Source organism: Budorcas taxicolor, chromosome 11 (genome assembly GCF_023091745.1).
Source record: "Budorcas taxicolor isolate Tak-1 chromosome 11, Takin1.1, whole genome shotgun sequence".
Classification (NCBI taxonomy): domain Eukaryota; kingdom Metazoa; phylum Chordata; class Mammalia; order Artiodactyla; family Bovidae; genus Budorcas; species Budorcas taxicolor.
The window spans coordinates 90,701,306-90,728,197 of NC_068920.1; the positions used below are offsets into that span (position 1 = coordinate 90,701,306).

Sequence of the window (26,892 nt, forward strand, 5' to 3'; positions counted from 1 at the left end):
CCTGGCGGCCTACAGTCAATGGGGTTGCAAAGAGTCAGACACGACTGAGCGAGTTCACTATGAGGTCCATCTAGTCAAAGCTATGGCTTTTCCAGTAGTCATGTATGGATGTGAGAGTTGGAGTATAAAGAAAGCTGAGCACCGAAGAATTGATGCTTTTGAACTATGGGTATTGGAGAAGACTCTTGAGAGTCCCTTGGACTACAAGGAGATCCAACCAGTCAATCTTAAAGGAGATCAGTCCTGAATATTCATTGGAAGGACTGATGCTGAAGCTGAAACCCCAATACTTTGGCCACCTGATACGAGGAACTAACTCATTGGAGAAGACCCTGATGCTGAGAAAGATTGAAGGCAGGAGGCAAAGGGGATGACAGAGGATGAGATGGTTGGATGGCATCACCGATACAATGGACATGAGTTTGAATAGGCTCTGGGAGTTGGTGATGAACAGGGAGGCCTGGAGTGCTTCAGTCCGTGGGGTTGCAAAGAGTCGGACACGACTGAGTGAACTGAACAGAGCTGATGATCAGATCATCTAAATGGGGTCATTTGTGAAAGCAGGTAGGGCAAGTGTAGTTATTTATCAGGAATAATATGTGATGGAATGAGTTCTAGATCCCGGTCAGGAGAACTAGGTGCAAGTTCAGGCATTGATCTGGGAGGAAAGAAGTGAACTTGTTCATCAAGCCTGTTATAACAGTAGGTACCTTAAACCCACTTTCTTTTCCAATTGTTATAATCAGCCCAATAGTTAGATACTATAACCAACTCCCATTGCAGAGGAAGACACTGAGATAGGGAGAAGTCCTGCCTTATCATGGAGTAAGAATGAAATCTCAGCTCCAATTCCAAAGTTGCTGTGTTCTTAACCATATAATCCATAGGCACACCATATGGGTTGTATACTTCAGTCAGGGTTTGACTGAAGAAGCAGAAGCAGTCGTGTGTGTGTGTAAATATATATATATAGCAGAGATTTGTTACAAGTATTTGACTTACACAATTGTGGAGGTTGGTAAAGTGGGCTATGTAAGGATGTTGTCTCTGCATCTGATGCTAGTCTATAGGGCAAACAGTCATAAAGGGAAGATCACAAGCATGCTTGAAGCCATAAGCACAAGACAAACTCCACAAGGTCAAACTGAAGTCTATTTCTGTTCTTGTTGCTTCTGACCTTGGTGATAAAAGTGTTCTGCTGACGATGGGGGTTCTTCAACATGGAGTGAAACTCATATACTTGAGTTAAGAGGCAGAGAACCTGAGGAAGGTTCCAGGGTATGGTGGACCCACTGCAGACTCACAGCAGTGAGCCGAATCAGCAGATGAGCAACAAAGTGTGAGTGACAAAATGGCTGCAGCTTCCCTTCCACCCTCCTGTTTTCCTGAAAATTTTTCATGTGGCCTACCTTCATGGGAAATATTTAAGAAAGGGAATTCTGGGAAATGTAGTTCAGCCTACTCAGGTTGACATGTTTCAAAGCATCACATAGATATCCAGTGAATATTCATTGAGGGAATGAGTGAGTGAATAAATCTTGCACTGCCTCTCTTGCAAGTTCTCTGGGAGTCAGAACATTTAATTTTGGCTCTGCTTCTTATAAGTTGAGCAATTTTGAACAAGTCACTTAACCCTTTGAGTTGTGCGTTCCTCATCTATAAAACTCCAAGCATAATTCCTGTTCTGCCTGTTTAATAGGACTTTTATAGGGATCAGTTGAGATGATCTGAACAAGAGCACTTTGAATGCTGTAAAGGATAGAACAAATGTTATGTAGTACTACATTATTTTAATTATTAATGTTGTTATGAAGTCTTCAGTTTCTTAATGAATCACATGGAGTTAATAGTTTCTGACCAATTTACCTTATGGATGTGCCAGGGAGATTAAATTAGATGAAGTATGTGGAAGTGATCTGTCAGCTCTTGCATGACATATTCTTCAAAGGCAAGACTTAATTGTCATTCAACACTCAGAAACATTTGCACATTGTGTTTTAGTTTTTGGCTAAATGTCTTAGGGGGATGAGTGTGTAATTGGAACCATTGGTAACCCTGGGAGCTGGGGGGCAGTGGCCATTCCTTGGATGAAAGTTGTGGGCAGTGAATGAGGTTTCTGACCTGTAGGTCTGGGCTTGCACTTCATAGCAGCCAAACTTACTCAGCAGAATGAAGAAATCCCTGCGGAAGTTCCTGGTGAAGATGGCGTAGAGGAAGGGGTTGGCACAGGAGTTGATGGGGTAGAACAGGACCAGGAGGATCTTTGACTTGGACACAGTGATGAGGGGCACCTTGAGGGAGGCAGAGATGGCAAAGAAGGAGATGGGCGCCATGCAGAGGAAGTCGGTGAAGATGAGCATGGCCATGCGCTTGGCTATTTTGGTGTCACTAGAAGAGGATGTGATGTTGGGGTTCCTCACCGTGAGGTAGATGTGAGTGTAGCAGCCACAGATGACCACAAAGGCCAGGACATTGAGCACAAGGAGGGACATAACATAGAGCTGTGACAAGGGGCTGTCAATGTCCATGGGCAGGCAGATGCTCACCTTCATGTAGCTGCTGATGCCAAAGATGGGAAAGAGGGCAACTGCAAAAGCAAAGACCCAGCCCACCAGCATGATGCTGGCAGCATGGCGGAGCTGCACTTTGCATTCGAGCTGCATGGCGTGGGTGATGGTATGCCATCTTTCCAGCGTGATGGCGGTCAGAGTGTAGACTGAAAGCTCACTGGCAAAGACAGTGAAAAAGCCGGCAGCATCACAGCCTGCTCCAGTTTGCCAGTCAATGGCATAGTTGTGGTACTGGCTTTTGGTGTGGACATCAACTGAGGCTATGAGCAGCAGGTAGATTCCAATGCAGAGATCGGCAAAGGCCAGATTGCACATGAGGAACCGGGGGACTGTGAGTTTATACTGGCTGGTGATCAGGATCACCAGCACTAGGATGTTCCCAGTGATGGCCAGGATGCTAATAAACCATATCAAGACTCTGAGAATATCATACCCCATGATATCTTCACATGGATTAAATGCGTCTGGCTCAGGGGAGCAAGTCACATCAACCACTTCACTGCATAAGTCATAGTCAAATTCACTGTACATCATGTCAAATCCTTTGGCATAGCTGGGCTCTTCATCTTCTGCCAAAGAGATTCTCTGACCCCTAGCCTGAGTCATGTCATCAACTTCTTGCCTTAAAATAGATTTGTTGCAAATTGGATGAAGGTCAGAGCTAGAAAAATACAAAAAGGAACAGAGTCAACATGTTGGATCCAGAATGGCAAATATATCACTGTCTTTACACAGGGTAGAGAATGGGATTTCTTCTTGAGATTTTTTTTTCTTCTAACAGTTTGTCTGCCCTTGAGACTAAGCTCAAGGGTTAATGCTTCTTACTGTAAATGAACAGAACAACTTGTTTATATATTCCTAGAGTTGGATGGCCCACTCGGGAAACCATCTGGCCACAAACTGAATGTGGGGAGGAAGGCGCCTGGGACTAGCTAAGTCTTACTGTTAAGTGCAGATAATTTACAGACTTGATATCAACTTCATCCTCTCCCTTCCCCATCTCCCTTCAGCCCTCCCTTCATATGCCTGAGTAGTATACATTCCATTTTCTCTACACTAAACCCCAGTCCTAGAAGCTCTGGACTGTCCTCTGACTCAAGTGGGAGTTTGTCTGCATAGAGTGGAAGATCAGAGTCTTTAGTTTGTTCCCAGCCAACTCTGACCCTGGCTCTTTGGTAGTTGTGCTACTAGGAGGTCTGGTAACCTGCCTAAAATGTTACTGAGGGGTGTATTCTTTATTATTTCACTCCTCAAGGGCCACAGTAGGCCTCAGACATTGTCTGCAAGGTAAGCCTGGCTCTCTCATTTTCAGCAGTTTGCTAGTAAGATCCCAAAAGGATCTCAACCTGAGAATGCAGGTTGTGAGGGATTGTAACTCATGCCCTAGGGAGCTGGATCTTCTTGGGGTCACTTTTCCTGTCTTAGTTTCCCCCCTTTGAACCCCAACATACAAGGGGCCTTGCCAACAGAATATAGGCACTTCCAGAAGGGATTTGAATGAAAGGCAGATGACAAATGTTCTATCCAGACAAGTGGATAGTACTTATAGAGATGGGGGTAGTAGTTCTGAATAGTTTTGAAGCAAAGTCTTAAGGAATGGGGATGTTTCACACTGGGTCTTCTTTTGAATGGAAACACACACACACACCCTATTCATTTCCTCCCTCCCTGAGGGACAAGCTCACAGCAATGTTGAGTGACGGCATTTTTCTCAAGCCTTACCAAAATCTCAGAAGTGAGTGGGGAGGTGAGTGTTAAAACAATCCAAAGACTGTCCCCTCACCCCCAACAGTAAGAAGGAGAGAGTGGATGGGTGTGGAAGAGGTAAAGATTCCATTAGGTACTGAATGATGGGGGTTGGTCAAGTCTGCAGTGGGCATGGACTGGACTGAACTTTCCCCATGACCCTCTAGGAGATGGGGCTGTTAGTGAGAACCGATTCCTCCCTTCTCTCCCTTCCAGAAAGTGAATTGAATTGCCAGGAAGTCATTTTTCCCGTGGGCCAATGGACTCTTTTTTTTTTCCCCCCGAGACTGTGTCATTTTGTTTTGTTTTAGGAACTGATAGAGCTTCTTACTTACATCAGTCATAGCTGAAACTAAGGAAGTTAAACAGTTAATAACATATATGGAATTGAAAACGTGCACAAAATCTTTTGGTTTAGCCAGAGATCGTGCAAAAAGAGAAAGGCAAGCTCAGAGACAGGCAAAGAGGGAACAAGAGAATCACTCTGTGTTTTTCCAGTCATTGAATCGGCGGCAGCCCGGTTCTAAGAACAGGGAGTAAGTAACCTGGCACTTGCAGACTGGGATTCAGTTCACTGGAATGGATCTGACTAACCATCTAGACACAGCCTTCACTTCCTGGGGCCTATGTTGACTGCTGTGATGATGCTTATTGTTGATACTGCTACTGGTATATGTTAAGTATTGATGCTTTCCTTTCCTGAAACAGAAGTGACCTAATGATATGAGTGGGGAAATGGTAAACAATGTATGTCTATGGGAGAAGACTAGAAAGAAAAATGGAAGCCAGGGAAATAAAGTCTTGCCTCTGCAATACCTCAGCAATCCTAAGTATTATAATAAATTGGCAATTCAGTTTGGGGTGGAGTTAAAAAGTGGTACTCCTGGACCCCAATAAATCAAAGTACAGTTACTTGGGAAGTGCATGGCAGAGTGGCCCAGAGTCTGAGCTTTGAAGATAGGCAGACCAGAGAGTTTGAGTCTGACTGGCATCGGTCAAGTTGTTTACAGTCTCTGAGCCTCGGTTTCTGCCTTTGTGAGAAGAGAATAGTGCTGTTACTTTTGTGAAACTTAAATGAGATAAAGGTGCAAAGTTTTAATATGCCTGGCAGTGAATACTAGGCAGGTATCAGCAATATGAAGACAGAGGATGGTGGTTACGTACTGAGTTCATATTGGGGTCATGCCTTATGTGGGTACTTAATGAATATGCCACAGTGCATCAGTTTAAAATCTAACTGGAAAGAAAGCACCTGAGTACTGCTGCTGCTACTGCTAAGTCACTTCCTGAGTACAAGAAATAACAAAACAAGGACAAATTAACAATGTTAGCTGAGTATAGAACTATGACAAGGACATAACCAGTTCAATGACAAATGAGGGAGGGGAGTGGATAATAAGATTTTTCCATGAGAGTTCAGAAGGGCCATTGGCCAAAATCTCACAGCCACAGGGCCTAAGATTTACATTTCAGGAATTATTTCCAAGTGAAGATTGAGGGGCAGTTTCATCATGCAACTTTAAACTCAAATTTCATTACCTAACCACACTACAGCTACTAAGATATACCATGAAGTGACACAATTAAAACACAAATCCTGTGTTTATTATCTTCTGAATAGCATAACCATATTGTTGTGGGTTTGTGAATTTGCTAAATAGAAAGTGATTTCCGCTGCCGTTGTGTCCGATTCTGTGTGACCCTATAGATGGCAGTCCACCAGGCTCCCCCGTTCCTGGGATTCTCCAGGCAAGAACACTGGAATGGGTTGCCATTTCCTTCTCCAATGCATGAAAGTGAAGACGCTCAATCACTAAACATCATTTGCTAAATCACTAAACATCATTGTGATTTCTGTACTCTGTCTTGGCATGTCTTCTTTGAAGAGCTGTGGACCTCTCCTTTGCCACACCTGAGAAGCCCTGATGTAATTTAAAATAGGGACCTAGAGAGGGTGAGAGCCCAGTGGTCCAGAGGGACAAGGAAACCCTTCAAGCAATGGTACTATGTAAGACAGACCTGGAGATTTCCAGTTGGGTGATCCCTGAGGCTGCATCTACACTACCAGGGGGTGGTGAGACCAGGGGAGTCTGGGCACCTGAGTAAGAGAATATATTCCTATGGTATATAGGAATATATGCACACGTGACAGCACATGATGTGCAGCTCCTTCAGTGGTCTCAGCATCCTCTGAGATTTCTCCTGGGGGGTGCTTAGTTTCAGGATTTTGGCAGTGAAACTGGTATCTTTCCTGACCTGGCTGGAATATCTCTTTCTGGAATATAAAAGAGGCAGGCCTTCTGCTTCAGCCCAAGCTCTTAAAAATTCTAGTTGTTAAGAAGAAATTCCCTAGCTCTTGAGCTAACTTGCAGGGAGTGTCTGATTCTGGGGAGTTCCCTAATGATGTGTGAGAATTCTGAAGAGCAACCCCTTTTCTGCCGACCCTTTACATGGGTCTGAGTGTGGACTGTTGCCTCTTCAATACTTTGAAAACATTTTAGAGTGTGTATTGTTTGGCTGTTTTGTTTTATTTTGCTTTAGAGTAGGGGATATGTCTGCATGTTAAGGTTGAATAATAGAAGTGGCTACGTTAAGCCGTAAAACAGTATCACAGAAGCTGTGTTTATGCTGGGCTACTGTGCAAGAGTGGGAACCGGGCAACAGCTGACTGAGTGCGACTGCCTGGTATGGATTGTGTCAGTGAGCTCAGGGGAGGCAGGAACTTGGAGAATTCCTGATACCCGGTACATTATATCTCCAATTGTTGTGGTTTAGTCACTAAGTTGTGTTCTGCTCTTTTGCAACCCCATGGATTGTGGCCTGCCATAGGATTTCCCATGCAAGAATATGGGAGTGGATTGCCATTTCCTTCTCCAGGGGATCTTCCTGACCCAGGGATTGAACCTGCTTCTGCTACTTGGCAGGTGGATTTTTTTTTTTTTTTTAACCACCAAACCACCTGGGAAGCACCTGTATCCCTGGTGGATCCTTTAAATATCTGGAACATGTAAACTTCAAAGTACCCCCTTTCCACAACCTCAGCTTTTTAGCCAGTTACATACTACACTGCTGCTGCTGCTAAGTCGGTGCAGTTGTGTCTGACTCTTTGTTCTCCCTGTGAAGAACAAAGGGATTGATCACACACCCACAGCACATCTCCACCACTTTGGTGCTAAGCTCCAAAGATGAGCTCGGGAGGTTTAGCATGATGGAGAAGGAAATGGCAACCCACTCGAGTATTCTTGCCTAGAGAATCCCGTGGACAGAGGAACCTGGTGGGCTGCTGTCCATAGGGTCGCACAGAGTCAGACACAACTGAAGTGACTTAACATGCATGCATGCATTGGAGAAGGAAATGACAACCCACTCCAGTATTCTTGTCTGGAGAATCCCAGGGACAGGGGAGCCTGGTGGGCTGCCATCTACGGGGTCGCACAGAGTTGGACACGACTGAAGTGACTTAGCAGCAGCAGCGTGGTGGAGATGTGCTGTGGGTGTGTGATCAATCTCTGTTATGACATCTCTGCTTCCTCCCTCCAAATCTGACTTTGATCATCCCTGGTGGCTCAGACAGTAAAGAAGCCATCTGCAGAGGAGACCTGGGTTTGATCCCTAGGTGAGGAAGATTTCCTGGAGAAGGGAATGACAACTCACTCCACTATTCTTGCCTGGAGAATTCCATGGACAGAGAGGCCTAGTGGGTTACAGTCCGTGGGGTCACAGAGAGTCAGAATAATTGAGTGATTAACACTTTGGCACATTTATAGGATGCAGAGTTTGGGACTTTAAGTATATACGCTTTTTGTTATAAAGGAAAAAGGGAACAAACATTTATTAAGGATCAGCTATGAATCAGGCTTGCTTGGCATTTTTCATAGTAGCTCATTTAGTATTTGGTAGGTAGCCCACCATGTGGGTAGCTCTCTCCTGTGAACTCATTTTCAAAAAAAACACTAAGGCTTTGATCTAGAACTTGCCTAAGGGGTTTCATCATGGCTGCAGAAGTTGTGGACCAAGTACTCCATTGGAGAAATGCCCAAACAGGGCTCAAGGGCTGGACAGGGAAGACTCACTCACGTTTGCCGCCTCCAGTTTGCGAAGGCACAGCAGTGGCTGGGGTAGGTGAGGCTGGCCTCCACGAGTGTGACAAATTTTTCCAGACTGGGAAGCTTTTTTAAGTGGTAAGTTGACTTGGCCCGCAGCTTCTTAAGATTTTCTAAGCCATAGCTAGGCAGGGAACGGATCCTGGTTCTTGAAATATCTCTATAAGGAGAAGAGGCAAGCATACCTGATTACTATGAGTCCAAATGTTTCTGCTGTGTTAGCAGTCAAAATAGCAGTCATAGTAGACCTGTTTTTACATGAGGGAGGAGGGAGACTCTTGTTCATCCAACACACCTCAGTCGCATAAATATTTGTCTAAAGGGACATTTGGCACTTGTGTTCATGGTAGGAGTATATGGATAACGGGCTGCTCTGTATCCTGGATGTACTAGCACCCTGGCTGGTCTGGGGCTTAACTGTAGCCCTTTCCCCTTCCACAGTGTCTTTTTAGAATAGACACTCACTAAATTACATAGGATCGAGGAAGTGAGACTGCTTCCTCCCCACCATAAAACCAGATGTAAAAATATATTTCTTGAGCTGGGGTGGAATCTGTGGCCACATTTCAGAAAAGGATGCAAAGAGAACACACTATAAGAGGAAGGAGTATGAGGTGGGCAATAGAGGTACCCTCAGCCCAAAGTCCAAGTGTCAAGGGGGAGTGGTGGTGATGACTGTGGTATCCATAGACAGACTTGCCTGCGTGTGTACCCTGCCCCGCTACCTGTTAGACTGGTGCCCTTGGTCAAGTTACCTCACTTCCCCTTGTGTCAGTTCCCTCAGTTGTAAAACAAGAATGGTAATAATCATACCTATCTCAGAGGGTGGTTGTGAGAATTAAACAAGCTAAAGTACATAGAAAACCACCTAAGCAACAAACAGCTCTTGATGACAGGCAGCTGTCATCAGAAAACGTCACACATACGCACAGAGTTGTTCTTGCTTTGTTGGAGACTCTATGCCTCGGTGACCCAAGGTCTAAAATGGAAATGAACATTTTAACCAGGTTCCTGTCCCTGGAGGGCTCCAGAGTCCCATCCTTGCTGGCAGCAACACCAGTGACATGGGCAATTTTCTGGCAGCACTGTTAGCAGCTGCAACCTTCAAAACAACTGTGACCAGCTGGTAGGTGCAAGGAGATTTAAGTGGTACTGGCTTAGACTTTGGGGGTCAGTAGGCTGGCCATGAATGAGTGCTTCTGAAGGGGGTGGTAGTGATGACCGGATGGACTCATTTCAAGCATCCTTGGGTATACTTGGTAAAGGAGAATCTTCTAATATCTGCACTTCCTCTAAGTCAAAACAGTAGGCACTCGGAGAAATGAAACTTCAGGTTGTGAATATATATCTGCTACCCCAGATGTTCTCCTAGTCTGGTGAAAATTACTTTCTCAAAGTCTTATTTTCATAGGGCCATTTATTCTCTTGCTCAAAAATTTAGAATGCTTCCTATTGTCCAGTGAAACCCACTCATAACTGCTGCCCTGTTTGTCTCTTCCTTTTCCAAGCAAACTTCTTATACTAGTTGTCCATACTTGATGTCACTATTTTCTCATTTCCTAATCCAACTCAGTTTCTTCCCAACCCCTAGTGAAACAGTACTCATTAAGGTCACATCTTAGTTCTAACCTTCTTGATTTTTCAGTTACATTTCATGCGTAAAATGCATTTCCATTTTTCTTGGCATCACATTCTTTTAAATTTCTTCTGACATTTACTTTGGCTTATTTCTGATTTTGATTTTTCTCCTCTATCTATTGGAGTTCCTCTAAACTCAGGCCCCTTTCTGACTGTACATAATCTTCCCAGGTGATCTTACTTCCTTGATTTCAGATACCAGGTATATGCTGATGGCTTCTCTGTGTATATCCCAGTTTAGATCCTACTTCTGAACCCCAGACCCAGATAATCCATTGGCCATCAGAACCCACCCCTTTGATGACTTGCAAGTATCAAAACTGAATTAATCATCTTCTTTTTAACTATCTTCCTCCTTTTGTTTTCCTTATTTCAGCAAATGACTCCTCCATTTCCCTGTGCTGTTCAGGATAGAAACCTGGGAGTTATCCTTGATTCCTCCCTCTCCCCCCCTTGGACTCAATTTCTTGTTTTTGCAAGCCTAACTTTCACATTTGTTTCAAATTGGTCCACTTTTCTTGGACACAACTTTAGTCTGTCACTATAATCTCTGCCTAGAGAGACAACAGTCTCAAAAACTTTTCTTCTTGTGATCATTGTATTAAGTTTCTCCAGAGAAACAGAACTGATAGGATATATAGAGATATATAAGAGGATATTTATTATGGAATTTGACTCACATGATTTTGGAGGCTGAGAAGTCTCATGATATACCACCTGCAAGCTGGAGAACCAGAAACATTTGTGGTATAATTCAGTCAGAGACAAAAGCCTGAGAACTAAGGAGGTCACTGGTTTAAGTCCCAGAGTTGGAAGACCAAGAACCAGGAGTTCTGATGTCCAATGCCAGAAGATAGATATTTCAGCTCAAGAAAGGAAAAACACTTGCCTTCCCTCTGCCTTTTTGTTCTGTGAGGGCCCTCAACTGATTAGATGATGCCCACCCACACTGGGGAGGGTGAATCTTCTTTACTCAGTCTATTGAATCCAGTGCTAATGTCTTATGAAAACACTCTCACAGATACACTCAAGAATAATATTTTACCAGCTATCTGGGCACCCTATGACCCAGTCAAGTTGATATTAATTAATTTTAATTAATTTACTTTCTTTAATTTAAATTATTAATTTAATTAATGAATTTAATTAATCATCCTGGCCATCTAGCTCTAATGCAATTGTTACACTGCAGATTGGGTGACTCCCAATCAGATTGTGGCTTTCTGCTTATAACTAGTCAGTGATTCCCCATTGCACTTCCAATGAGGTACAAAGCACTGAATATGATGTGCTGGTCTTTGCCTGATTTCGCTCACTTCCATTCTGTGCCCTTTTTGTGTTCTGCTCTGTCTTGCAGGAGAGATGGCCTCTAAAGTTTCCATTTCCCAGGCACCACCTTGTCAATCAGCCTTCAGTTGTGTTGAGCACATGGCACTGGTGGGATTGGCAGGTGGGAGGAAGGGTGAAGCGGGGGCATTTCTCATCCCTCCTCTGCCTCAGGCAGCGGCTCCTCTGTGACTCCAGCTTCATCACGCAGATCTGTGGAGGATCCAGCAGCTACCAGCCATACCAGCTCTGTGCTTCAATTAGATCACATCCTCACTTGCCTTTACAGTCTAGGATTAGTAGCAATTATCTACCTTTGCTAATCCCTGGACTGCTAATTACCTGCTTGATACTAGGGAAATTTACATTTTCAGAGTTAATAATTATCTTGATGTAATACCTCTGTGTATTTTACTTAGTTCCCCTGCTTGTTAGATACCCAACAGATAAATTTGTCAATCAGTTCAGTTCAGTCACTCAGTTGTGTCTGACTCTCTGCGACCCCATGAATTGTAGCATGCCAGGCCTCCCTGTCCATCACCAACTCCTGGAGTTCACTTAGACTCACGTCCATCAAGTCAGTGATGCCATCCAGCCATCTCATCCTCTGTTGTCCCCTTCTCCTGCCCCCAATCCCTCCCAGCATCAGAGTCTTTTCCAATGACTCAACTCTTCGCATGAAGTGGCCAAAGTACTGGAGTTTCAGCTTCAGCATCATTCCTTCCAAAGAAATCCCAGGGCTGATCTCCTTCAGAATGGACTGGTTGGATCTCCTTGCAGTCCAAGGGACTCTCAAGAGTCTTCTCCAACACCACAGTTGAAAAGCATCAATTCTTCGGTGCTCAGCTTTCTTCACAGTCCAACTCTCACATCCATACATGACCACAGGAAAACCCGTAGCCTTGACTAGATGGACCTTTGTTGGCAAAGTAATGTCTCTGGTTTTGAATATGCTATCTAGGTTGGTCATAACTTTCCTTCCAAGGAGTAAGTGTCTTTTAATTTCATGGCTGTAGTCACCATCTGCAGTGATTTTGGAGCCCCTCAAAATAAAGTCTGACACTTTTCACCGTTTCCCCATCTATTTCCCATGAAGAGATGGGACCAGATGCTATGATCTTCGTTTTCTGAATGTTGAGCTTCAAGCCAACTTTTTCACTCTCCTCTTTCACTTTCATCAAGAGGCTTTTTAGTTCCTCTTTACTTTCTGCCATTAAGGGTGGTGTCATCTGCATATCTGAGGTTATTGATATTTCTCCCAGCAATCTTGATTCCAGCTCATGCTTCTTCCAGCGTTTCTCCTGATTTACTCTGCATAGAAGTTAAATAAGCAGGATGACAATATACAGCCTTGACATACTCCTTTTCCTATTTGGAACCAGTCTGTTGTTCCATGTCCAGTTCTAACTGTTGCTTCCTGACCTGCATACGAATTTCTAAAGAGGTAGGTCAGGTGGTCTGGTATTCCCATCTCTCTCAGAATTTTCCACAGTTTCTTGTGATCCACACAGTCAAAGGCTTTGGGCATAGTCAATAAAGCAGAAATAGATGTTTTTCTGGAACTCTCTTGCTTTTTCCATGATCCAGTGGATGTTGGCAATTTGATCTCTGGTTCCTCTGCCTTTTCTAAAACCAGCTTGAACATCAGGAAGTTCACAGTTCACGTATTGCTGAAGCCTGGATTGGAGAATTTTGAGCATTACTTTACTAACGTGTGAGATGAGTGCAATTGTCAGTGCTATCATTCAAATACTTCACTGTGCTTGCTGACTTTTGCTTGCTCATCCCATCACTCCTGTTTCCTTATTATCTCTATTTGGATGTCTAATAGGCAGAGAAAGCTTTAGATATTAAACATTGAGCTCTCGATCTTATCCCAAACCTTCTCTACTTGCAGCCTTTCCTGTTGTTCATGCAAAAACTTGGAAGTCACCCTTGACTCTTCTTTCTCTCATATCCTGTGTACCCACCCTCAGCAAAATAACTTGGCTTTACCTTCCACATATATCTGGAATTTAACTGCTTCTCACAACATTTATTGCTATCACCACAGGATAAATGTTCTTGGTGTTTCAAGGTCTCTTTTCTAGTTCTTGCCTGTGTATTCTAATTCTGTGGAGCTGGGGGTCCCTGGAATTAAGAGTCCATCCATGGTGCTCGCTTCGGCAGCACATATACTAAAATTGGAACGATACAGAGAAGATTAGCATGGCCCCTGCGCAAGGATGACACACAAATACGTGAAGCATTCCATATTTTTTAAGGAAACAATTCCATTCACCATTGCAATGAAAAGAATAAAATACTTAGGAATATACCTACCTAAAGAAACTAAAGACCTATATATCGAAAACTATAAAACACTGATGAAAGAAAACAAAGAGGACACTAATGGATGGAGAAATATACCATCATGGATTGGAAGAATCAATATAGTGAAAATGAGTATACTACCCAAAGCAATCTACAGATTCAATGCAATCCCTATCAAGCTACCAGCGGTATTTTTCACAGAACTAGAACAAATAATTTCAAGATTTGTATGGAAATACAAAGAACCTCGAATAGCCAAAGCAATCTTGAGAAAGAAGAATGGAACTGGAGGAATCAACCTGCCTGACTTCAGGCTCTACTACAAAGCCACAGTCATTAAGACAGTATGGTACTGGCACAAAGACAGACATATAGATCAATGGAACAAAATAGAAAGCCCAGAGATAAATCCACACACCTATGGACACCTTATCTTCGACAAAGGAGGCAAGAATATACAATGGAGTAAAGACAATCTCTTTAACAAGTGGTGCTGGGAAAACTGGTCAACCACTTGTAAAAGAATGAAACTAGATCACTTTCTAACACCACACACAAAAATAAACTCAAAATGGATTAAAGATCTAAAGTAAGACCAGAAACTATAAAACTCCTAGAGGAGAACATAGGTAAAACACTCTCTGACATAAATCACAGCAGGATCCTCTATGATCCACCTCCCAGAATACTGGAAATAAAAGCAAAAGTAAACAACTGGGGACCTAATTAAAATTAAAAGCTTCTGCACAACAAAGGAAACTATAAGCAAGGTGAAAAGACAGCCTTCTGAATGGGAGAAAACAATAGCAAATGAAGCAACTGACAAAAAACTAATCTCAAAAATATACAAGCAACTTATGCAGCTCAACTCCAGAAAAATAAACGACCCAATCAAAAAATGGGCCAAAGAACTAAGTAGGCATTTCTCCAAAGAAGACATACGGATGGCTTACAAACACATAAAAAGATGCTCAACATCACTCATTATCAGAGAAATGCAAATCAAAACCACAATGAGGTACCATCTCACACCAGTCAGAATGGCTGTGATCCAAAAGTCTGCAAGCAATAAATGCTGGAGAGGGTGTGGAGAAAACGGAACCCTCTTACACTGTTGGTGGGAATGCAAACTAATACAGCCACTATGGAAAACAGTGTGGAGATTCCTTAAAAAATTGCAAATAGAGCTGCCTTATGACCCAGCAATCCTACTGCTGGGCATACACACCAAGGAAACCAGAATTGAAAGAGACACATGTACCCCAATGTTCATTGCAGCACTGTTTATAATAGCCAGGACATGGAAAAAACCTAGATGTCCATCAGCAGATAAATGGATAAGAAAGCTGTGGTACATATACACAATGGAGTATTACTCAGCCATTAAAAAGAATACATTTGAATCAGTTCTGATGAGATGGATGAAACTGGAGCCGATTATACAGAGTGAAGTAAGCCAGAAAGAAAAACACCAATACAGTATACTAACACATATATACGGAATTTAGAAAGATGGTAATGATGACCCTGTATGCGAGACAGCCAAAGAGACACAGATGTATAGAATGGACTTTTGGACTCTGAGGGAGAGGGAGAGGGTGGGATGATTTGGGAAAATGACATTGAAACATGTATACTATCATGTAAGAAATGAAGTGCCAGTCTATGTTTGATACAGGATACAGGATGCTTGGGGCTGGTGCAGATATGGGGTGGGAGGTGGGAGGGGGATTCAGGATTGGGAGCTTGTATACACCCATGGTGATTCATGTCAATGTATGGCAAAACAAATACAGTATTGTAAAGTAAAATAAAGTAAAATAAATAAATAAAGAGTCGATCCATGAACCTTTGTCCCTGTGGTGAGTCTTCACCCTCTGATGCTGAAAAATCCAGCTGTCCTAGCCTGGTCAACACTTAGCCTTTCTATTGCTGCAGAGATTCTCAACTTTCTTTTCTGCCCTAAAAAAATTCTCTCCAGTTTCTCTCTTCAGGCAATTGCTCCTCTGACCAGTTCTGCTATTGACACTCAAATTCTGGTCCCTGGGACCAAGTTTTTATTTTGCCTGGTACATGGGCTCTTATTTTTTCCCTCAAATATGGAAGGGAGCAAAGATTGCCTGTTTGTCTAAAACAGCTCAAGGTTTCCTATGGTGACTGAGATGAAGGCATAAACAAAGCCCTTCAGAAGTAATTTAAACCAGGGTGATTATTTATTACTTACCATTAACATTTTTAATATTTCTAAAATCAAGTGATAGAAAACAGAAGACACTATTTCTTAGTTATGCCTTCACCTCTTAATTGTAGAATATACAAAAACCACATTAATGGAGATTTCCCAAAATAAATTTTTATATCGCATGCAATGCCATCATATTTTTCTCATTGACTCTGTATGTTGATTAAAGATGACTACAATTTCTTCATGCTCTTCCACAGAGGGTCTATTTGCACTTCCCTTGAATCCCCATGATATCTTTGGACTACAGTAGAGTATGATGAAAGTGTTACTCTGCCAGTTCTGGACCTTGCTTCTAAGAGCACTGATAGCTTCTAAATCTTACAGAGCCCTAAGCTGCCATGCAAGAACTCTGAATGCCCTGCTAGTGCCATGCTGAAAAAAGTCCAAGCCAGGTACAGAGGGTCTGGAGGATAAGATGCTCTGTGTATGTGTATGTGTATGTGTATGTGTATGTGTATGTGTGCGTCTGTGTGTAGAGAGGTACCAAGGAGCACCAGATACTTGAGTGAAGAGGACAACTTGCAGTACATCCCCCTGACCCAGCCACCTGAGCTGACATCATGTGGATCAGAGACAAGCTACCCAAACTTCTGAAACAAAACTGTGGACAAAATGGAACAATTGCTTTAAACCACTGAGTTTAAGGACAGCTTTTATGTAGAAATGGAGAACTCAAACAGATTCACATTGACTCCCATCATCTCCATCGTTTTTAACAGCTGTAGAAGCGTTTGTCCTTGAAAGCCATTAAGAGTGCAAATAGCACTATAGTCTATACCTTTCTGCCTCTCTCACTTACCATCTTTTTCTTTGTATACTAGCTCTTTGTATTTGCATTTTGTCTCTCTTGTAGGGCAGAGGACTCCTTGCATTCTCAGCAATGCCTTCTAAATAGTAAGCACCCAGAAAACAGTTGCTTTGTTCAAAGACAGGCTAAGGAATGGCCCTGTTGGAGGACTAGGAAAGGAAACAGATCACCCCAGCCAGCTGTGATGTCTTCTGACCTCTTGTACGTACAAAGGTCTGGTACCTTGTACTGTCTCTTCTATTGTTTCATACTGTTCAGCTTTTCATGTATATTTGTTTTGTCTCCTCAGCTAGATTTTAGATGCTCTGAGAACAGGAATTACTAAGGTACTTTCGTATTCTACCTGGCATTTGGCACAGGGCTGGGCTCAAGAAATCTACTCAGTGGAGAGTTGTCTGATTAGCAGAGATGCCTCAGCATTATGAGAAAGTGAGACGTTGAAGGAAGTCTTACAGGAGAGCAATTCTAAAGAGAGAAGTATGCAAGGCAAACTGAGAGAGGAAACCTGGATTTAAAAGGAGCTCAGCTTAACAGTGCTTCTGCAGCAGGCAATTATTTGTGACTGAGAGTATCAAAGGAACCAAGGAAGGGAGCATCCTTGTGCAAAGTTTACAAGGAGATAGACACAGATTAAAGACTCAGTAGAATAATGTGCTGAATGGGTTGACCTGTGTGTGGTTCAGTGACTAGGAGTTGGATGGGGAGGTCTGCTTGGGAAGCATTGGTGCCTATCTCTCTGTTCAGTGTTCTGGAGCTAGCTTATATTGCGGACTCCTCATCGCAGCTGCAAAATATGTGAGTTGCTGTCATTTGTGCTAGGTGGCTCCACTTCTGGAAGACTGTGGCATCTTGTCAGTATCTCGGGATCCAGATCTTCTGCTGGTGGATGTTGAAAGGTGAGAGTGGTTGGTAGGAGAGAGATGCAGAGTCACTTAGAGTTTGGTAAAGCCAATTCTTTAGCAGAAATGGTTCCTGGGTAGTAAAAGTGTTTGTAGAAGTGTTTGTTTCAAGCATACTGGACACTTGCTAGGGAAATCAAACAAGGAAACTATCATAAGACTTCCTTATTTTGGACTGACAGAAAATTCTCTGGTACCTCCACAGGTTAAGAAAAATCTATAAACATTCATATCAGTAGGGACAAAGAGGGGATAAGTAGATACTGTTCGGCGTGGAGTGAGACTTAAACTGTAAATATTATCACTTTTGCTCTGTTCCGCTAACATAAATACACAGACACACAGGGTCTAGTCACTGACAGTTTGTTCCATGTGGCCTGGAAATCTAGTGTTAGATTTTAATTCCTTTGTAAAAGCATATTCCACTCTTAGGCTGCAAATATCCCCAGGGGGAATAGCAAAACAAGGCATTATCAGTTATCCACATCTTCATGGAAGTGGGTTTGTTGTGACTACTGGCTAAGGGTAGGCTTGGAGAAAGGCTCAGAACACAAAGCACAGCAGCGAGGGGTGTGCAGAAGGGTGATTCTGAGCAACCAAATTTTGAGTAATTAAGGGAACCACAGGATGGGATTTGATCTCTGAGCCTTGAAAGCCAGGTGGAGAGTTTAGAGTTTCTTTGAGCAGAAGAATGACTTATTGAACGCTGTGATTTTATTAGATTAGTCTTGAGAGCCTTAAACAGGGCACACAGTAGATGTTCATTCATTATTAAATGACTGGAAGGAGAAAGGATTGAAGGTTGGAAGGGGATGGAATGGCTGTTACACAGATGGACGTGAGGTGAGAGCTTACCTCCTCACACTGTCACCTCATCTGTCAAGTCACTGTATCACATGGCAAAGATTTATTGGGTGTCTGCTCTGTTACTAAAACCTCCTGTGAATTTCTGCAGAGATTATAGTTCTGCGCAGTAGCTTTTGTCCCTCTACCAGAATGAGATAACTTGGGGCTGGTACTGTTTGTTTTTGAGTCTCTATATCCACCACATCCATTCAAAGATGGGCACAATAAAGGACAGAAATGGCAAAGACCTAATAGAAGCAGAATAGATCAAGAAGAGATGGAAAGAATACACAGAAGAACTGCGCAAAAAATATCTTAATGACCTGGACAATCACGATGGTGTAGTCTCTCACTCAGAGCCAGACATTCTGGAGTGTGAAGTCAAGTGGGCCTTAGGAACCACTGCTGCCAATAAAGCTTGTGGAGGTGATGGACTTCCAGCAGAGTGCTGTAAAAGTTCTGCACTCAATTTGTCAGTTAATTTGGAAAACCCAGCAGTGGCCACAGGACTGGAGAAGATCAATCCTCATCCCAATTCCCAAGAAGTACAGTACTAAAGAATGTTCAAACCACTGGACAATGGCACTCATCTCCCATACTAGTAAGGTTGTTCTCAAAATTCTCCAAGATAAACTTTACATTACATAAACTGAGACCTTCTGGATGTTCCAACTGGGTCTAGAAAAGGCAGAGGAACCAGAGATCAAATTGCCAACATTTGCTGGATCACAGAGAAGGCAATAGCATTTCAGAAAAACATCTACCTCTGTTTCATTGACTATGCTAAAGCCTTTGTGTGGATCCTAACAAATTGTGGGAAACTCTTAAAGAGGTGGGGATACCAGGCCATCTTACCTGTCTCCTGAGAAACCTGTATGTGAGTCAAGAAGCAACAGTTAGAACCCTGAATGGAACAACTGACTGGCTCCGGATTTAAAAAGGAGTACGACAAGGCTCCAAAATCACTGCAGATGGTGACTGCAGCCATAAAATTAAAAGATGCTTACTCCTTGGAAGGAAAATTATGACCAACCTAGATAGTATATTGAAAAGCAGAGATATTACTTTGCCAACAAAGGTTGGTCTAGTGAAGGCTATGGTTTTTCCAGTGGTCATGTATGGATGTGAGAGTTGGACTGTGAAGAAAGCTGAGCACTGAAGAATTGATGCTTTTGAACTGTGGTGTTGGAGAAGACTCTTGAGAGTCCCTTGGACTGCAAGGAGATCCAACCAGTCCATTCTGAAGGAGATCAGCCCTGGGTGTTCATTGGAAGGACTGATGCTGAAGCTAAAACTCCAATACTCTGGCCACCTCATGTGAAGAGTTGACTCATTGGAAAAGACCCTGATGCTGGGAGGGATTGGAGGCAGGAGGAGAAGGGGATGACAGAGGATGAGATGGCTGGATGGCACCACTGACTCAATGGATGTGAGTCTGAGTGAACTCTGGGAGTTGGTGGTGGACAGGAAGGCCTGGTGTGCTTCGATCCATGGGGTCGCAAAGAGTCAGACACGACTGAGCGACTGAACTGAATGACAAGGTTATTTATTGTCACCCTGTTTATTTAACTTATACTCAGAGCACATCATGCAAAATGCCGGGTTGGATGAGTTACAAGCTGGTATCAAGATTGCTGGGAGAAATATCAACAGCCTCAGATATGCGGATGATACCACTCTAATGGCAGAAAGCAAAGAGGAACTAGAGAGCCTCTTGATGAGAGTGAAGGAAGAGAGTGAAAAAGCCGGCTTGAAACTCAGTATTAAAAAAGTAAAGATCATGGCATCCAGTCCCATCACTTCATAGCAAATAGAAGAGTAAAGGTGGAAGGGTAAAAAGTAGATTTCCTCTTTGGGGCTCTAAAATTACTGTGAATAGTGACTGCAGCCATGAAATTGGAAGACAGTTGCTTCTCGGCCGGAAAGTTATGACAAACCTAGACAGTGTGTTAAAAAGAAAAGACATAACTTTGCTGACAAAGGGCTGTATAGACAAGGCTATGGTCTTTCCAGTTGTCATGTATGGATATGAGAGCTAGATAGTAAAGAGGGCACCGTGCCGAAGAGCTGATGCTTTCTGATTGTGGTGCTGGAGAAGACTCTTGAGAGTCCCTTGGAAAGCAAGGAAATCAAACCAGTCAGTCTTAAAGAAAATCAACCCTGAATACTCTGGCAGAATTGATGCTGAAGCGGAAGCTCCAATACTTTGGCCACCTGATGCGAAGAGCTGACTCATTGGAAAAGACCCTGATGCTGGGAAAGATTGCAGGCAGGAGGAGAAGGGGACGACAGAGGATGAGATGGTTGGATGGCATCACCGACTCGATGGACATGGGTTTGAGCAAGTTGGTGTTGGACGAGGAAGTTGGTGATGGACAGAGAAGCCTGGCGTGCTGCAGTCCATGGGGTCATGAAGAATAGGACACGACTTGGTGACTGAAAAGCAGTGGACATCCCTCACATCTAGCAGAGTACTGGACACACATTGAATAGATGCTCAGTCAACACCTTCCAAATATGTGACACGTAAGCCCTGCTATGTTCAGTGAATGAGTGAGGATGTCTGCTTTATTACTGACTGGTCTTAGGGCTGGTGGGCTGGACAGGAGAAGGGGTAGTAATGGGCAGGTGTTTTTAATCCTTGTCTTTCAGGCTGGTCTCATGATGGCAGCCTTTCTTTATAAGGTCCCACTTTGGTTAACATTTCAACCCATGCTCCATTCTGGAAGTGACTGGTTTTGAAAATTGAAATCCTGAAAAGTAGTCCCAACAGGAGACATCATAAGACAGTGGCTGACAGGACTTAGCAATCCTGAACTGTTTCAACATTGTTAGCATCCTTGATTTTGAGCTACAAAGCAGAAAGGGAAACAGCAGTCAGTAATAAGATGCTGAGTCAGGAGAGGCAGGCGTTAAATTGTGTTCAGTGCCCTGTTTAATAAAGTGCATTATAGCCAGTGCCACAAATTTGATTTGAACAATTTCTATTTTTCCCAGCAAAGATGTTATTACAGGTCAATCATTTCCATAAATGAGAGCACATTTCTGGTGTATACTACACTGACAGATGGCTAGAAGACCTCTCTTTCATGATCCCAGGTGGAATAAAAAGGCAATTTACTATCTATAGGACTGTGGGTATACTGGTAATGGAAGAGAATCATTCTTATACAAATAACTCAGTGTTTGAATCTGAACTATCAAATGAATCTGAGCTATAGCCAAATCAATTTGATAAACCATCAGAATATGATTGTACTGGCTCCAGCCTGCAAAGGCAATGCATTAAATTTTCCCCACAGGAAACGGTTTCCCAAGGAAACAGCAAGTGCTTGATTGCTTTAAAAAAATAAAAGAAACCTTGAGTGAGTTCAGAATATAAGGTGAAAACTCAGATGGCTGCTGATGTTCAAGGTCAAGACTCATGAGGGGGAAATCAGGATGCTAGACTGCTCTTGGAAACTCAATGGAGATTGTCTATGTGCCCCTGGCTTTCTCTGCATCTATTTCTCTTTGCAATGGAACATCTCATACTTGCACCCTCAGGTGTTCAGGGGCTCCCTGCTTTTCACTCAGCTAAAATTTTTGCCTTCAGGAAAGGAGTTATGATTGGTTTGGGTGCCCTCCCCTTAACTCCCTTAGAATCCCTTGCATATATGTACTGGGGCAAAGCACTGAGCCTCCGGGGAGGAAGATACACCACTGTTGGCTCTTGGAGCAGATATGGAGACCAGGCCAAGATTCCCAACTCCCAGCCTCAGTTCAGGCGCTGTGATTCTCGGTGTGCTTTCTGGACCAGCAACATCAGCTTCACCTGCAAAGTTATTAGAGATGCAGGTTCTCAGGCCAACCCCTGACCTGTTAAACCCACTGGGAGTGGGGATTAGCCATCTAGAGTTTTACAAGCATGCTGGGTGATTCTGATGCATGGTCAAATTTAGAACTATGGCTTAAGGGCATTTGAGGACAACTTATCGCTGAGGTGGCCTGTTGCTGAGTTCTGCTCTGGGATTTGCCCTCACCTGACTTACCCAAGACTTGACATCTCCTCCGGGCCTGCCTGCACTCAGTGACTGTCGATGAAGAGGATCAGCCCCTTGCGTTAATTCAGTCAACTCTGAAGGGCCGTTCTAACTCCAGAGCTCCCCCTAGAATCAGCTGAAGCTTCTGTTGCAAATGCATGGTAGTTCAACTTCCCTCTTAGCCTGATTCTGCTTCCATCAGGTACTCCCCACAGGCTCCAAGAGCATTCTCCAGGAAGCCTTCTCCATGCAAATACCCACATCACAGTCTGATGTTCAGTGAGAGGAATCTGACCCAAGCCACAGTCACAGCCCTAGCCTGAGCTGAGCCTATGGTGGGCTGAGCAGTCTACACACTCTTCTCCTAGCCATGAATCCACAGCACCAGCATGGGCTTGTACTCTGCACACACACTAAACAAACAGCCTTCAGGCCAGGGTTTACCTGGGATTACCTGGAAATAGAGGTTAGAGTAGGTCCTAAAGCCCCAGGTTAGCAGCCAGAGAGGCTGGGAAGACATCTGCAGACTAACCTGAAAGCCCCAGAAAAGGAGGCTTGATGTTAAGCTGACCAACCTTCTTGCCCCTAAGGGGAGAAGGAGGAAGTGATCAGCAGTTAGAGACTGGGATGTAGGCCAGGATCTTACACATATATCCTCATGCATTGAAATGAAAAGATGTAGAAACATATTACCCCTCTCTACCTTTTTGCATGCTTGCTAAGTCGTTTCAGTCATGTCCAACTCTGTGTGACCCCTCATGGTCTGTAGTCCACCAGGCTCCTCTGTCCATGGGAGTCTCCAGTCAAGAATACTGAAGTGGTTGCCATGTCCTTCTCCAGGGGATCTTCCTGACCCAGGGATCAAATTTGTGTCTCTTATGTCTCCTGCATTGGCAGGTGGGTTCTTTATGACTAGTGCCATGCAGGAAGCCCCTTTACCTTTTTAAGTCATGGCAAATGTTTCAAAATTCCTTTCGATTTTCTGTAAATTTTACTCACTGTTCCTGTAGTGAAAGCGTGGAAAATGGGCCTGTAACTTGAGGACTCTGCAAAACTGCTGGTGATGATGTCATCCCTCTTCTTGCTGGCACTCGTGGCAGGGCTGGTTGGGGGTATGAGTTGGTGTTTTCCACTGGAGACCCTGGTCAGACATACTGTGTAGTGCCTCAGCCTGGGACCTACTTATCAACATCAAGGGATGTTCTTCTATGCTGTGTGTGTGTACCTTTTACTAGTGTTCTTGGGCTGGGGGTGGGCTCTGGTGTTTATAGTTATTTTTCCCCCTATTTTAGTTCACAGTAAATTGAGAGTCCCTTTGAGATGTTCAGTTGGATCTATTGAGGTACCTTAGGCAACATGGTATGGTGGGGATGCATAGGATATGAGGCAGGAGACCTAGTTTCTGGTCCAGGCTCTGAAACTTAGGGCAGTAGTGTGACGGAGAAGGCAATGGCACCCCACTCCAGTGCTCTTGCCTGGAAAATCCCATGGATGGAGGAGCCTGGTAGGCTGCAGTCCATGGGGTCGCGAAGAGTCGGACACGACTTCACTTTCACTTTTCACTTTCATGCATTGGAGAAGGAAATGGCAACCCACTCCAGTGTTCTTGCCTGGAGAATCCCAGGTACTGCCGTCTCTGGGGTCGCAGAGTCGGACATGACTGAAGCGACTTAGCAGCTACAACAGTGTGATGGTTAGCAGGTTACTTCCCATTTCTGGCTCTGGTGTCCTCAGCTGGGTGATGAGCTAGACGAGAGCCTGTTCAGCTTCAGTAGCAGACAGTAGTTCAGGTGCTGCAATGTCATAGTGTACCTGGTGCAGGTCACATGTGGAAACCTACCCCATCACAGACATGTTCTGCCATGAAAGATAGGGGTGCTGGTTTAGGCACATTCAAAACCTTTAGGACTGTTCACTAAGTGAAATTAACACACTGTTGATCTCCGGGTCAAAGACATCAAATACACTTTCTCTGTTTGTCTCCCAGGTACTCAAAGAATAAGAAACACTGACTAACCATTACAAGTTCTAAGTGTGTTAGTCACTGAGTCATGTCGGACTGTTTGTGACCCCATGGACTGTAGCCCCCCAGGCTCCTCTGTTCATGTGATTCTCCAGGCAAGAATACTGGAATGGGTTGCCATTCCCTCCTCTGGAGATCTTCCTGATCTAGGGATCGAACCCACGTCTCCTGCATCCACCAGGGAAGCCCTACAAGTTCTAAGGACTTTGTGTATTGAAGTACAGGGACTGTATGCCTGGCATTCCCCATTTGTTACCCCCAGGTCCTACTTGACACTTCATAGCATACGTAATGATAGTTCAATATATTAAGTTGCGTATTTAGTTCTGTTATCTGACTCTCCTTTATAAGAATATAAGCTTTCTGTGAGGAAGAACTTTTGTTCCTTGCACTATAGACAGTGCATAGCATAGGGCTGGTGCTTAAAAATCTATCTGTTCAATGAGTGAATGTATGTATATTCACTCAATATATGTATATACACATACACTTACATATATATTATTATTAAGCTTCAAACAGTATTAGGACATGGATATTATTGTTCCTGTCTTTGTTTTAGGTGAGGAAACTGAGGTTTAGAGAGGTGAGAGAACTGGTTTTAAACCTAGGTAGTCTTCTCTGGCATCTCTGCTTTAATCATGCAACCATCCCTTCTTTCATACATATTGCCTCTCTGAAACCAGGCATTCTGGAATGGGCTTTGAACTTATTCAAAGAGACAGAGTCCCATATAAAAGTTACAGCAGATCCTTTATCATCATTAATAATCATTAATAGAATTTCTGCTCTGCCACACAGGATCTCATTCTAGAGATGCACGGGTTCCAACCTGAAGGAGAATGCAGCTGCCCCCTGGTGTCTGTGGGGAATTGGTTCCAGGATCCACTGCAGACACCACAATCCATAGATGCTCAAGTCCCATGGCCCTGCCTTTCTTATCCATAGTTCTGCATCAAGGATTCAACCAACTGCAGACAGTATATATTTATTGAAAAGTATCCATATGTAAGTGGACTCATGCAGTTCAAACCGGTGTTGTTCAAGGGTGAACTGGAAAGCTTTTTGGTGAAAATGAAAGTGATGTTGATAGATGGTAGGTAGGTAAGTAAATAACCTATGTACTGACTGCCAAGTAAGAGGTACAAGCTAGTGGCTCGCAAGTGCCTGAACTGACCTCAGGATAGCTATGTAACAGTCATTCTGCAAACCTTTACATCTGTTCACATGTTTATCTGTTTCTTTGCTTACTGTTTCTTCTTGTATTTGACTCCTTCCTTCTGGATACCTTTCTTCTTCCTGTAGTACATTTGTCCATAGATGTAGTGGGTCTTGCTTAGAGCCTGGGGAAATACATTTTAAAGAAGGTCTTGCAGATCTGGGCCCTTCAGCCATGAAGGCTGTGAGAGTTTCAGGAGGAGGAATTTACTGTTAGCAGAGATTGTCAATGAAGAGCTGGGGGTTGGAGTGACCCATGTGGAAGAGAATAGCAGGGGCAAATAAAACCAGAGGAAAGTCACTCCTGGTGGTAGAAATGAAGGTGCTGTTGCTGCTAAGTCACTTCAGTCGTGTCCTACTCTGTGTGACCCCATAGACGGCAGCCCACCAGGCTCCCCCATCCCTGGGATTCTCCAGGCAAGAACACTGGAGTGGGTTGCCATTGCCTTCTCCACTGCATGAAAGTGAAAAGTGAAAGTGAAGTCACTCAGAGCAAGCAACAATAGAAGGAGAGGTGCTGATACAGTGGCATGTGGCACTGGAGGCATCTTAAGAGCTCTGGAATTGAGGCAAAGAGGATCCAAACACAAATGTGTGTATTTCTCACTGGTTTGAACAAAACTCCTGGACCCTAAGGGTGAAGATGAAGAACTGTGCTTTCCCTTTCAGGGAAGAGATGTATAGCAGAGTGGTTAAGAGTGCTCTAGGAGTCAGACCAGTTTGGTGTTACATCTGTGCTCTAAAATTTCTGTGACTTGGGTGAATTGACCTCTCCAGGGAAGCCAGTTTTCCCTTCTCTAAAATGGGACCAAATAGCTCCTACCACAGAGATTATTATAAGGATTAAATTAGAAAATGCCTATTACATTTTTGAAACACTCTCTGGGACTTGGTAAGTGCTCATTAAATAGTTGTTGTTATTGTTGTTATTGTATTGATATTTAGAGTGTAGATCAGCCCTAAATTGTCCTGTACACCTTTGCAGATGACACAGATAACATTTGATCTTAATTGCCAGCCCTGTCCTGTAAGTGTCCCTGAATGGGAGAAAGTTACAGACTTTCTTTGATCTCTTAGACAAAGTTGACTGCTGACTTACAGATGCTGATCTCTTTTACTTGGAAGCAAGGGAGGC

At 43.5% G+C, this 26,892-nt stretch overlaps 1 protein-coding gene and 1 non-coding gene across 2 annotated transcripts in view; one reads left to right on the forward strand and one right to left on the reverse strand.

Moving 5' to 3' along the window:
- Positions 1-1,997: 1,997 nt before the first annotated feature.
- Positions 1,998-26,892, reverse strand: part of FSHR (follicle stimulating hormone receptor) — a 189,130-nt gene continuing 164,235 nt past the window's right edge. Inside the window, exons 9-10 of the mRNA XM_052649152.1 lie at positions 8,394-8,579; positions 1,998-3,231 (exon numbers count right to left, since the gene is read on the reverse strand). Of these exons, the coding sequence (XP_052505112.1) occupies positions 1,998-3,231; positions 8,394-8,579 (1,420 nt within the window). The remainder of the gene's footprint in view (positions 3,232-8,393; positions 8,580-26,892) is intronic.
- LOC128057126 (U6 spliceosomal RNA) lies at positions 13,537-13,643 on the forward strand. Its single transcript, XR_008200299.1, has one exon. It is a non-coding gene; the product is annotated as a U6 spliceosomal RNA (small nuclear RNA).